The sequence below is a fragment of the Tripterygium wilfordii genome, chromosome 4, assembly GCF_013401445.1.
Source record: "Tripterygium wilfordii isolate XIE 37 chromosome 4, ASM1340144v1, whole genome shotgun sequence".
Classification (NCBI taxonomy): Eukaryota; Viridiplantae; Streptophyta; class Magnoliopsida; order Celastrales; family Celastraceae; genus Tripterygium; species Tripterygium wilfordii.
The window spans coordinates 7,367,602-7,379,575 of NC_052235.1; the positions used below are offsets into that span (position 1 = coordinate 7,367,602).

The 11,974-nt window shown below is 36.5% G+C and overlaps 2 protein-coding genes across 5 annotated transcripts; both read left to right on the forward strand.

Annotated features, from left to right (window-relative positions):
- Nucleotides 1-987: 987 nt before the first annotated feature.
- Nucleotides 988-8,281, forward strand: LOC119997753 (double-stranded RNA-binding protein 1-like). 3 transcript variants are annotated; one of them, XM_038844938.1, is made up of 8 exons: nt 988-1,379; nt 1,834-1,971; nt 2,880-3,209; nt 4,284-4,421; nt 5,232-5,653; nt 5,789-6,005; nt 6,519-6,665; nt 7,652-8,281. In XM_038844938.1, exons 1-8 carry the CDS (start codon nt 1,115-1,117, stop codon nt 8,050-8,052), a joined length of 2,058 nt encoding a protein of 685 aa, XP_038700866.1. In that variant the 5' UTR covers nt 988-1,114; the 3' UTR covers nt 8,053-8,281. The 3 variants fall into 3 exon arrangements, with proteins under 3 accessions (XP_038700866.1, XP_038700868.1, XP_038700867.1); XM_038844940.1 differs by having other exon boundaries at nt 5,232-5,461; XM_038844939.1 differs by having other exon boundaries at nt 4,284-4,418.
- Nucleotides 8,282-9,189: 908 nt separating this feature from the next.
- LOC119997324 (putative F-box/LRR-repeat protein At5g41840) lies at nt 9,190-11,971 on the forward strand. Of its 2 annotated transcripts, XM_038844259.1 has the most exons (4): nt 9,190-9,322; nt 9,980-11,109; nt 11,304-11,489; nt 11,587-11,971. In XM_038844259.1, the coding sequence occupies exon 2, from the start codon at nt 9,986-9,988 to the stop codon at nt 10,904-10,906; it is 921 nt and encodes a 306-aa protein (XP_038700187.1). In that variant the 5' UTR covers nt 9,190-9,322; nt 9,980-9,985; the 3' UTR covers nt 10,907-11,109; nt 11,304-11,489; nt 11,587-11,971. The 2 variants fall into 2 exon arrangements, with proteins under 2 accessions (XP_038700187.1, XP_038700186.1); XM_038844258.1 differs by having other exon boundaries at nt 9,190-11,109.
- The last annotated feature ends 3 nt before the right edge of the window (nt 11,972-11,974 follow it).

Here is an 11,974-nt window from a genome sequence, read left to right on the forward strand (position 1 = left end):
AGTCTCAATCATTCTAAATGTTGAGACGCAGACACGATCTTCATATGAAGTCCACGATTTTACATGGATCACGTGCATTCATATCAATATTTGGGATAGCTGGGGAAAAAAAAGCACAGGATGTTTAACATTTTTGTGCATGGTGCATGGAATGGTTTCTGGCTTAATTCAAAGATGCGCCATCAAGCTTGGACTTTTGTTTTCAAGCCAATTTAATGCTTTATGTGACGATAGAAAAGTTTCAAAAAAAAAACCGTTACTATTTGCATGCTCGCATTTAAGGCAGGCTTAAATATTAATGATTTTAAATCTAATGTTATATTTTTGTTGAATAAAAAATCGAATTAATTAGGGAAATTGTTATAGAAATCTGGTGGTTCTAAATCTTGGATGCAAAATATATAACATATTATCTTTTTTTTTTTAAAAAAAAAAACTTATATACTTTGTATTTATTATTTTAAAAATATTTTATATCTTAAAAAATAGAAATAGTAAATAGTCTATTGTTTTACAATAGGAGCGGATTAAGGGATTCCGAAATTCCATAAAGGACAATGTTATGTTAGAGAACCCTAAAATATCACCTCCAAAGGCCCCAAATCTATGTAGTATTAAAATATTCATTTATTAAAAACATATATAGGGTCCACTTCACATCTAATACTCGGGTCACTTTTTAGGGTCTCAAACATTATCGAACATAATTGGTGAACTCCATATGTCTCACATGATACACATAAAATCATGTGCAACTAGGATAATCGAAAACTTTTTTTTAAATATCGAAAAATATGTTTATGATTGGAATCAAACTTTAGGCACATATATACTTAATCAAACAGATTGTCAATCGAGTTACCTTTCATTGGTTGGAATAACTAATAAGTGAGATACCACTTGGTGCAATCTTTTTATCATTTTAGATAAAGTATTTAATGGAAGTTTACACAGTAACCGACAAATCACATAAGAGATGGCCCGCAGAGTCTCTTCTGCTTTTCTCTCACGGCCTGAATTTTGTTCTTCTTCCTCACTGGCTCACGGTCTCCCCTACTTCTCCCTCATGCCTTGAAAATAGAAGCTCAGAGAGAAGCGAAAAAAAGGAGGCAGTATGTACAAAACGAGGCTGCAAGAGATTTGTCAACGGAAGCGATGGAGTTTGCCAAAGTACTCTGTCGAAAAGACAGGCCTCGATCACATTCCTCACTTTCAGGCCACAGTCACTGTCAATGGCCTCACCTTCACCTCCGATGACAAGTGCAACTCCTCCAAGGACGCTCAAAACGAAGCCGCAATGCGTGCTTTCAATCACTTATCTGTCCCTGAATTTAACCCCTCGAAAGCCCCAATTCCCTTCGAGCCGTCTTCTCTTCCAGGTATGAGGTCACATAGGAAACAATTGAAGGTAAGTTTTTGATGGAATTGATTATCGCAGGCTCTGTAATCCATATGAGAAATTAGTTAGGATCCATAGCATGAATTCGGGTTTTCCATTCAGCCGTATCAAAAGCTACTCGCGATTAATCCTAATCTGATGGATTTAATGTCCTTTCTCATCACGTCCATCCATGCTTTTTTCCTCTTCTGTATTTGTACATGTCCAAACCATTTCAATCAATTTTTTTTCATCTCAATCAATTGTGCTGCTGTATATCCGACTCAACATTCTCATTTCTACTGCACTCATTCTTTGGGCATATTGTTTCCTGATAGCTAACATCCCTCTGATGCACTCTTCAACTTTATCCAACCAGCTTTAATATAATGATTCTTGTGTATACCAGAAAAAGTTCACGGTGTTTCATCAATGGTTGTTTCAAATCCTTTCAGGTACTTCAAGTATAACAAATGATTTGAATAAGGAATTTCCTACCCGTGGGGCATCCCAACAGAAGTCACAAGAGATGAATCAAATTCCTCGTGGAATTGCAACTGCCAGATTGGTCATTGATAATGACAGATGCAAAGGTTAGAGAGAATCCTAACACTTGTGTTCTTGTTTTTTTTGTTCCATATTTTTGACATTGGTTTTGAAATGATGGAGATGCAAGTTTGCGAGTTTCATATTCTAGTTATTGTGTTTTCCCTGTGGATTTTTTATGTTGGTTGCTTTTTATTGGAAACCTTGTAAAAGTTTTTCTGAGGATTTTTCAAAGATCTTTTATGATTATCAAACTTATAGAAAGTAAAAATTGAGAAAGAAAAAATGAATCCTATAGTGCCTGGAAAAGTGTACTTTAAGAAGATGTTTTCATTAGTAGGGCAAAAAATATCTGGTAGCTAGTTAGCAACACCTACTTATGGTGATTGTTACACTGGCTGTTTCATTTTGAAAATTTTGGGAAAAGAAAATAGCTTTGCAGTACTCATTTTTATTTTCTGATGATGCCTTGGCAACATTCCTTGTTTACAGACTAGAGATTAATCCTATGTATAATTTGTGATTTTTCACTATAGTGCATTTTCCATAATATTCTTTGTCAATAATCTTCCTTAAGTGGATTGTCAAATATACTTAATACCCATTTAACATAAGGCAAAAAAAAAAATACATTAAAAAAAAAGGTGAATGAAGTACGGATGAAGGACAATGCATGTATACCATCATGTTAAGAAAAGATGGAAATACCTATTTATAAATTAGAAAGTAGTATTCTTTGTAAATGGCATTTCATATTCATGAAATTGCAGAAAAATTTGCATTCTTTACATGGTGTCGTTATATTGGAGATCTCCAATTTCTAAATATAAGCACATGCTCCATGTTAATTTTGCTATTTGAAACAAGGGACAAATTAGAAAGAAAGAACTATTTTTAATGGGTTATTCACTTGCAAAATTATCCTCTCCCTGTGTGTCTATATCTCACCTTGCAGACACAGACCGAGAAGCAGAAGCCAATATATACAAGTCAAAGTTAAATGAGTTTTGCCAGCGGAACCGATGGAGACCGCCTGATTACATGGTAAAAAAGAAGGGCCCTGATCACTTTCCTCAATTTCAAGCTACTGTCACAGTCAATGGCGTCTCCTTCACCACTCATGACCAATGCAAGTCTTCTAAGGATGCCCAAAACAATGCTGCCAGGATCGCTTTTGATCACTTCTGCACTCCCAACATTCCTTCATCTCTTTCCCCAATTCCATCTAATTCTTCTCTTCGTGGTAACGACTTCACCAATACAGCCAAAATGAAAATAACTGAAGGTAGGCTTGATGGCAGAGATTATTGTATTTATCTGTATATGCACTTTGTTTCCTATGGCACTTCCCTTCTTGTCATCACCGGGAATCAAGAAGTTGCAGTTATACAAGAGCAGTCATAATTAGTCACGCAATATACTTGTTTGGACTTTGAAAGTTGCTTAAGTCTGTTTGTGCTTATTATTAAACAACTCTGGTTTCAATGTTATTGTTTGGTCGGAGAAACCATGGGAAAGACTATGCAAAAAGGTACATAAAGATGTGACCAACAGATGAAAAGACGAGTGTTGGGGAAAAGAGGACGTTGTGCCTTGGTAGTGTGGATGTGGTCACTGTGGTGACAGTGCATGCAATTATTTTAGAATTGTTTCTGGGGTGATGGCTCACAGATTTTAAAAACTCCAGGAATTTGTAAGGCTTGTCAGGCATAATACGGTGTAGTGGTGGAGAGCAAGTATTCAGAATGTGGGTTAAACACTTGTTAGTGCTTGTTTCAACACATTAGCCATTTTTCATGGTCCCTGCCATGCGGGATTCATATATTCACCTTATGGAGCAATTTAATTCTTTGTACCTTTACTTAGTGAATTATTCATTCTCTATTATAGTTTTGCCATGATATTCTATGGAAATTCTAATGCTATGGACCTTTTGAATCAGAGAAGAATGTGGGGAGATACATCCTTGGTGTCTCCTCTAGAATCTTATTTTCCATTCAAAGAAATTAAAATTAAGGTTTGGTTAAACAACTCCCATTCATAATGTTGCTATAGTGGAGGCAAGGTCAAGGAAGGGCAAGATGTATGTAGTCTTACCACATGCTGGGAGAATGTTTCTAGGATTTGAAGCTAATGACCCTTAGATTGCGAAGAAGCAAATTCACCTTAAGGTATTATATTCTCGTAATGGAAATCTGTTGGAGATACCATTTCCTGTACAAGATCTGTTTTAACTTTTGGAATGCTTTTGTTTTATGGAAGTTACAAGGCCTTGATTCTGTGGCACATAGATCCAAACTTATCATGATACATGCATACACTGAAATGTTTTTCTAATGGGCATTTGTAATCCATGCAGCTTCTTTGAGTGCAATTGCTGATTTGAAGGACATGCCTCTCACTGAGACATCACAACTTAAACCACAAAAGACAAATCAAGTTCCTCAGCTGAATGGAAATGCCATACATGTCAAACATAATGACAGATTCATAGGTGGTAATGAAAATTTTAATGCCTATGCTCTTATCTTGTTATGGTTAGAAATTTACGATTCTGCTCATGATTGAACTTATGTTTTCATTTTATATGAACTAGCAATGTACCATATTTTTATGGATTTGTTAAAAGACGATGGCTCAAAGCTTTTGTGATTATAGCTTGTATACTCACAATTTCCATGAAGATCTTTGCTTTGACATGCTGATGAAATGAATAAACCTATTGCTGTAATTGCTCTAAATAGCCTCCATGTTAATGTATCATGCTGGTTGCTCTTCTTCTGAAACAAAATGGAAAAGCTCGGATATAATAAATCTCGCACCGAAGTAAGGCATGCAGTCTCCTCATCATTTCATAAACTAAGTTGTACTGGTGCCGTGGTGCGAAGCTTGTCCAGATGCACTTGCATGCATGATGTTTTGATATTTTTCTTATCGGTTTTAAATTGGCATGCGTTAACTAGCTTGCTATTTTTGAGATACCTACACATTATGCACTTACATTTCTTAATGCTTGGCTGTTCACTCGGTTATGTGAGTTCTTAAAGACATACTTGGTCACTCTACCCTAGCTCCTTCTTTTGATTCTGTTTAAACTTAGAAAATATGAACTCTCAATATCTGCAATAGAGGTATAATGAAATTGATAATACTTACTTAGAACCCCTTTATAACTGCAACTCCAAACTTCTGATAGTGCTGACCATTAGTTTCCTTGGTAGTATATCTATGTACAAGATGTCGTTTATTTCTTTCATATTCCAGTTGTTTCAATTTCCACTAACGAGTTTTCTTCTCTGCGTAATAGATATGCAGCATTCATACAAAAACCAACTGCAAAACTATACTCAAAAGAGCAATGTTAACCTTCCTGCTTATTATCATGAGGGTCCTCCTCATACTAGCCATTTCAAAGGTGTGGTCGGATTTGGTGAAAAAACTTATGAGAGTCACGAACTTTTCCCCACGATGAAGGAAGCAGAGCATGTGGCTGCAAAAGTTGCATTGATGCCATTATCAAAAAACGAGGTTCAAGAGGCTAGTATTCCTGTCACTCCTACTTATTATTGTGATCAGGAGGGTCCTCCTCATACTAGCCATTTCAAAGGTGTGGTTGGAGTTGGTGAAAAAACTTATGAGAGTAACGAACTTTTCCCCACGATGAAGGAAGCAGAGCATGTGACTGCAAAAGTTGCATTGATGCCATTATCAAAAAACGAGATTCAAGAGGCTAGTATTCCTGTCACTTCTGACCATTGATTTCGTCTTTCATATGCTTTAGTGAATTTGTAATTGGACATGCCTATCTCATTTTGGATATATAATTGGGGTTATTTTTTTGAATCTGTTATTTAAATGTGTCAGGATGAATCTCGTTACAAGAACCTGTTACAAGAATTGGCTCAAAAAGAATGTTATGGTCTACCATCTTATAATACATTGAAATCTGGTGAACCCCATGTACCAATTTTTGTTTCAACTGTCGAAGTTGAAGGAGAGCTTTTTACAGGGCGGGAAGCAAAAACTAAGAAGCAAGCTGAGATGAGTGCAGCAAGGATCGCTTACAAGGCTATCAAGGATCGTATGTACATTTTAGTTTATAAACAATGATTGATGAATTATTTATTTTTGTTATCTTGGTAGGCTTTTTTCTGCTTTTGCTTTTGCTTTTCTTTCTTTTTTTTTCCCTTGGTTCTCATGAAGTTTGATGTGGATATAACAAACGTGACTTGGCCCATAGGAGACAGATAGAAACAAGGCACTTCCTGTAAACCTTAATCCTCGAGCCTTTGGTGTTGTAATTTACTTGTAAATGAAAATTCGCGCTTAACAGTTGATGATTTAAGGACACAGATGAAATTTTGGCTCAAAGTACATACTAGGTGATTGAATCTGTATATCAGTGCTTCCTACCATTTAATGATTTGGGGCATGCCGCAAATTTTGTCCATATGGCCCGCCTCATATTTTACCCAGATAGATCAAATATTAAATGAAAATATAGGGGCATAACTGAAATAAATGGTATGCTTGTGCTTTTATAACCATGGAGTTCATGGTAACTCTTAACCACATGTTTTTCCTTCTTTTCCAGGGATGGCAAGTCAGAGCCCTAATGCCCACCAAGGAAAAGGAAACCCTGAGTTCTTGTCTTCTGGTTCGCACTATGAGAAAACTACTGACCGGCAACAAAATTTTGAGGCAGAACTTCCCCCGATTCCCCAAGAAGAGCATGAAGAAGGTAAAGTCGAAATATTCTAGAAGCTCATGCATTTTATTTTCGTGATACTTGTTATTATTGACCATATGCGAGCATGTGGCCTAGTGATAAGGAGTATATGTTTTTATTTACCTATCATTCTCTTTATAAGTAGTATATGTTTTCCAGTAGCCTCTCTACCAGACCAGAAAACACTTTGGTGGAGACTAGATGGTTAGATTTTGTGAATGAATAGATACAGCTGATATGATAATCATGTGTGATTGTTTACCCTATCATCACTTTTATCGAATTACTTCTACTTTCGATGAGGACAGGATTTAGCCTTGAGCTGCAGCTTACCTTTGCATTAGGCATTCCAGCCTTCCATTTCTCATTTAAACGTTAAAACATGGAGTGTATCTAAAATTCGTCTATATTATGGAATTGATTTGATATATCTGAGATCAAAGCTCCCACCAGTAAGATCTGTTTATTCTGGTTTGTGGTAGATTTACTTAGCTGTTATTCCTTTGTTCATTTTTCACAGCCAATTAGTTCTCCAATAGACCAATTGATGTCAAAGTTGCATTTATACATACGAGAACTCGTGTACACACATAGTTTTGTGTAATGTAGTACCGGTTATGGTGCAATGATTTGTACCAATTATGGTGGCTTTCTAACAAAGAATGCTCCCAGATAAATAAAGCATGCTGATTTTCTGATCTATTTACCATATAGCCAAAATCTATTTCAGCCAGATCATATTTTTCTGAATTACCGTTGGAAGCTCGAAACACAACCACCATGATAGTATTTGTAGAAAGTACAAAAACATGCATGATTGTTGGCATTAATGAACATTTGCGATCTGCAGGTAAACACATACATGGGTCTTGTTAGTTAAACGTCTATTTGTTTTTTTTTTCCCGCCATTTCTATTCACTGGCAGATGAATTTGTGCTGTTGAAAATGGAATGGAATCTGTAAAGCTTCTAAGAGTGTTTTCTTGACATTGTTTACAGAAATTGAATTGTTCATTGGCGTTGATCCTTCCTCCATTCAATCGCCAGTAAGTGGGGGCAATTCAGCTGTCAACGACGAATTATCCTCAACTTCTTCCTGTTTCTATGATTCAGATGCGGACTCAGAACCCCGGGCTGGAAGTACAATCTCATCTTACACGGATACCTCATCTCGCCCCGACACAGAACCCCCAGCTGGAAGTACATTCTCATCTTACACGGATACCTCATCTAGCCCCAGGGTCATCGTCTTCCCCCGTAGTCACCCTAGGTCAGTTCCTCCTGGCGGTGCTATGAAGATTTTGAATGATGAATTTGTTTCATACAAGTACAAATCTGAACCATATATGTCGTCTAGTCCTCGACGAAGCGGAAACATCGCTCATCTCCACGAGTACTGAATCAGTAGTTATTCATAAGTAACTTTCCATGCTTGTATATATGGAGAACAACGTTTTTAGATAGTATTGAGATTAGTGTCATCAGTAACTGAATTAGCATGTTGAGCAGGTTATGGTAGCTGTCTGTATGTATGTCTAATGTTCTCTTGTTGTAATACAGCTTCTGTAATAGAGAATCCTTTATGTCCAGTTATCAAAAGGATATATAAAAATAATGATAATTAATAATTAGTTAATAAAATAAATATACTTAGTACATTATAAGTCTAAGACTAATTGCAACGTAAAAACAGCTATTTGATAATTAATAATAGACGTATTATTCATCACTTTCGTTTTTCTTCCAAAAACCCATCAAATAACATTTACCTATCTTTCATTAGAAAAGTACTATTAAATGATAAATGTGTATATTATATATACATTAAGCTTATTTTAAAGATATGTCTACATGTATAATTATCATATAGTATATAATTGATACCGTCTAAAACTAGCTTGATCTTGGTGACTTATCGATGGTCGGATTGACGTTAGGAAGTGTCTTCGAATTTGTTGATATGACCTGCACAATAGCAAAATGTGAGAGCTATAAGGGTCTTGAGTTTTTTTTTAGGGGATTTTTTCGACGCTCAAGTCAATTCATGATACTTTCCCTACTTTCAATAGAGAGTGTTCGGAGCACCCGCTCTCTCTCTCACAAGTAGCAATCAAGAATGTATGGTTCAAGATCGTTTACTTGGTATTAGAAGTCTGTTTTTATATGAGTTTGAGAGTTTTTAATTTTGATAGGAGAAAATCTCTTTATTCTTGATTCTTAGGCAGATTTTGAAAAGAGTGAATCACATCCTTATTTATTTTCCTAAATGGAGTTGGTCTCATTCATGAGTCATGACTCTTGGTTACTCGTGTTTGGTCACCAAGGGTTTTCGAGGTGCGCTCTTGGGATTTCTGACCTTGAGGTGAGCCCATGAGACCCATCGGGTCGTGTGTTTACTCATCATCCTGTACCATGTGTCAGCATTCTAGTGGAAAGTGATTTTGATATCATTATTATAAATTATATATATATAAATTGATTAAAAGAATATGTAATATAACCAGGGCGGGTCAGCCCAACCCCATACCCGCCCGGATCTCAGTTACCTGTAGGGGCAGGTCAACCAGCAACCCGAACCCTACTTTCCGGTGATTACCAATTCGTCAAGAATCGCGTAATTTACTCTCTATCAATTCAAACCCACCCTGTTGAGAGAAGCTTACTATCAAGGTAATCAACAATTCGTTAAGAATCGCATAATGTCATGGTTTCTCTAGCTCTGTTTTTGATGTTTAATACTACTGTGTGAACAAAAAACAACGGATCCCATATGGGTTTCTTCCCTTGTTACCTCTGATACATTGCTGTTGTTTGTTTTGAGAAGATGTTGATTCTCAAAATCACCGTAGAATTTTCGGATCAAGAACTGTGATTCATGTAATCCTACTGTTTGCCAACCGGGCTTTCATGAAAAAAGTTTCAATTTGATCAAGAATACTGGGAAAAAAATATATATAGTTGGAGTTTCTCTGTTCTCCAATGAAAGTTGTGTGCTTTTATAATGTTCCTAGTTTTTAGGATTAGGGTTAGGTTTAGGGTTTGTTATGGTGTTTATTTTTCTTCCAATTAGATAACTGCCTGCTTTTGGCTTTGTTTAAGATGTTGAAATTTCTTAGACAAATTTGTTGGCAAAGTAGTATGATGTAGAGATGGGCATCTAATTATAAGTAACTATTGTAGAAAAATTCTGAATTGGTATTGAGATTCATATTCTCTCCAGAGTGCTTAGCTATAAATAATACCGTTATCTAACCTAGTTAGTCTACTTTTAGTGATGATGACAAGATCTTGTACTTCAATCATCTTATGCATAGCATATATGTACAGGCAAATATGGATGTTGGCCCTCCCTTGGGTTTACCTGGTAGTCCCATACCCAGGGAAGTGGAAGAAATTGAAGAATATATAAATGAAGAAGTTGAAATAAATATCATTGAAGAAGTTGGAGAAAATTTGATTGAAGTACCAGTAACACCTCCACCTAGGAAAAAGCGAACTACTATTGCTCGTCCCAAATTTACTGATCGAATTAATGAACTTCTGATGCACATTGTGCATCATATCATTTCTTTCTTACCTACTGAAGATTTCCTCAAACTAAGCTTGTCATCCAAAAGGTTCAGAGATTTGTGCATCTCTAGTCCATCCTTGAGCTTTGATGGCATGAGTGTTGGAGTCTTGCCATCGATTTACCTTCTGAATTATCTAGACAGGATTATGAGTCTCCACAAAAACACCGAAACGTATAGTCTCAGAGTCTATTGGGGTATTCAAAGCTTCGAGGAAAAATATCGTATATGTTCATGGTTGCACAAAGCGATAAGCTGCAATGTCAAAGTGCTTGATCTCAAGTTCTGGGTTGAAGATTTCGCAATTCCTGTTGATGTCTTTTGTAGCAAGTCGTTGAGGTCTTTGAAGCTGAACTTTAGCGGAGGCAAACTGAAACTGCCTTCAAATTCTGGCATCTCTACTAAACTACAATCCTTGTTGCTGAAACACTTTGTACCCGAAAACAAGCAGCATTTTGAAGAATGGATTTCATTGGCTTGCAAGTCCCTTAATAGTTTGGATCTTGTTTACTTTGCAGGGGTGGATAATATTAGGATCAATAGTTCATCTCTGAAACAGCTCAACATTTACACCGCTTGTAATGTAGACCTTTGCTTCCTTGAAGTCTCAGCAGCTATGCTAAAGGATATGGATCTGTATTGGACTTTTGGACACACAAATAATATCAGTTTCGCAGATTATTGAAGATTTCTGCTCCCAGCCCTGAAGTCTTGAGATGGGGAGCGTGTGCTCCAGATTGGTACTTTGTAGAGAACTTGAATTCGCTACAGATCACTACGATATAAGTTTTAGCTTCTCCTTTTTCAAGGACAAAAAATGGTTTGAAGATGATACTAACTGGTATAAACACGACTAAAAAGCTCTTGATTGGACATCAATGTCTCCAGGTAATTACAGTTCATTGTTTACATCACATACTGATACTGTACTTTGTTTCTCTTGTATCTAACAAAAAACATTTTGTATACAGGACTATGATATTAACCTATTAATACACTTACATTTTATTGTTGACTCTATTATGAGTTCATTTTACTAGTTCATGGTAAAACTCAGTGACCGAGTATTCTTTATCTTGCAGGCACTGTTTGAGCAAGGTTACAGAAGGACTGAATTTAGTAATCTACGTGATTTGGTCGTCTATGTTAAATCTTTGAGTGACGATTTAGTTCATGCGTTAGCCTTCTTTCTCCAAGGACTACCACGAGGTTTGAAGACGCTATCGATAATTGGTAGACAAGCAACTGCTACGCTTATGGAAGAACTGGTTAGTATCCTTATGTCTCATCTCACGGTGCACGCATGATATATAGACAATATGCAACACTTCTAGTTATTGACTAAACAGCATTTGTTAATCTCAGCCATTAGCACCATTCCGCGCGTACAGATTCAAGGCAGGATTTTGGGAAGCTCAAAATCTATTGTGTATACAGAACTTGGAGAAGGTAAAGCTGGAGGTATTCGATCAAAATGGGCTTGAACTGCTAGAATATCTGCTAGACAATTACACACTGCTAAAGGAGCTTGACATTATATTCACTTCTCCCTTGCCAACACCTATTCAAAGGAAAATAGATGTCCTTGAGACCTGCCCTACCCTAACTCTGAATCTCCATGATAGATTATAGATCGAAGCGTTATCAGCAGAATTTTTAAAGCCCTCCATAGCTGGGCCAATGCTACTACAGCGGAAGACTTCCATACACCCTGTGTGTATGTTTTACTATGTTCTGGGTTAACTGTGGACAT

Coding starts and splice junctions, on each gene's coding strand:
- LOC119997753 (XM_038844938.1), top strand. CDS start 1,115: ATGTACAAAACGAGGCTGCAAGAGATTTGTCAACGGAAGCGATGGAGT. Junction 1,380..1,833: donor CGAGCCGTCTTCTCTTCCAG/GTATGAGGTCAC, acceptor AAATCCTTTCAG/GTACTTCAAGTATAACAAAT. Junction 5,654..5,788: donor CAAAAAACGAGATTCAAGAG/GCTAGTATTCCT, acceptor TAAATGTGTCAG/GATGAATCTCGTTACAAGAA.
- LOC119997324 (XM_038844258.1), top strand. CDS start 9,959: ATGCATAGCATATATGTACAGGCAAATATGGATGTTGGCCCTCCCTTG.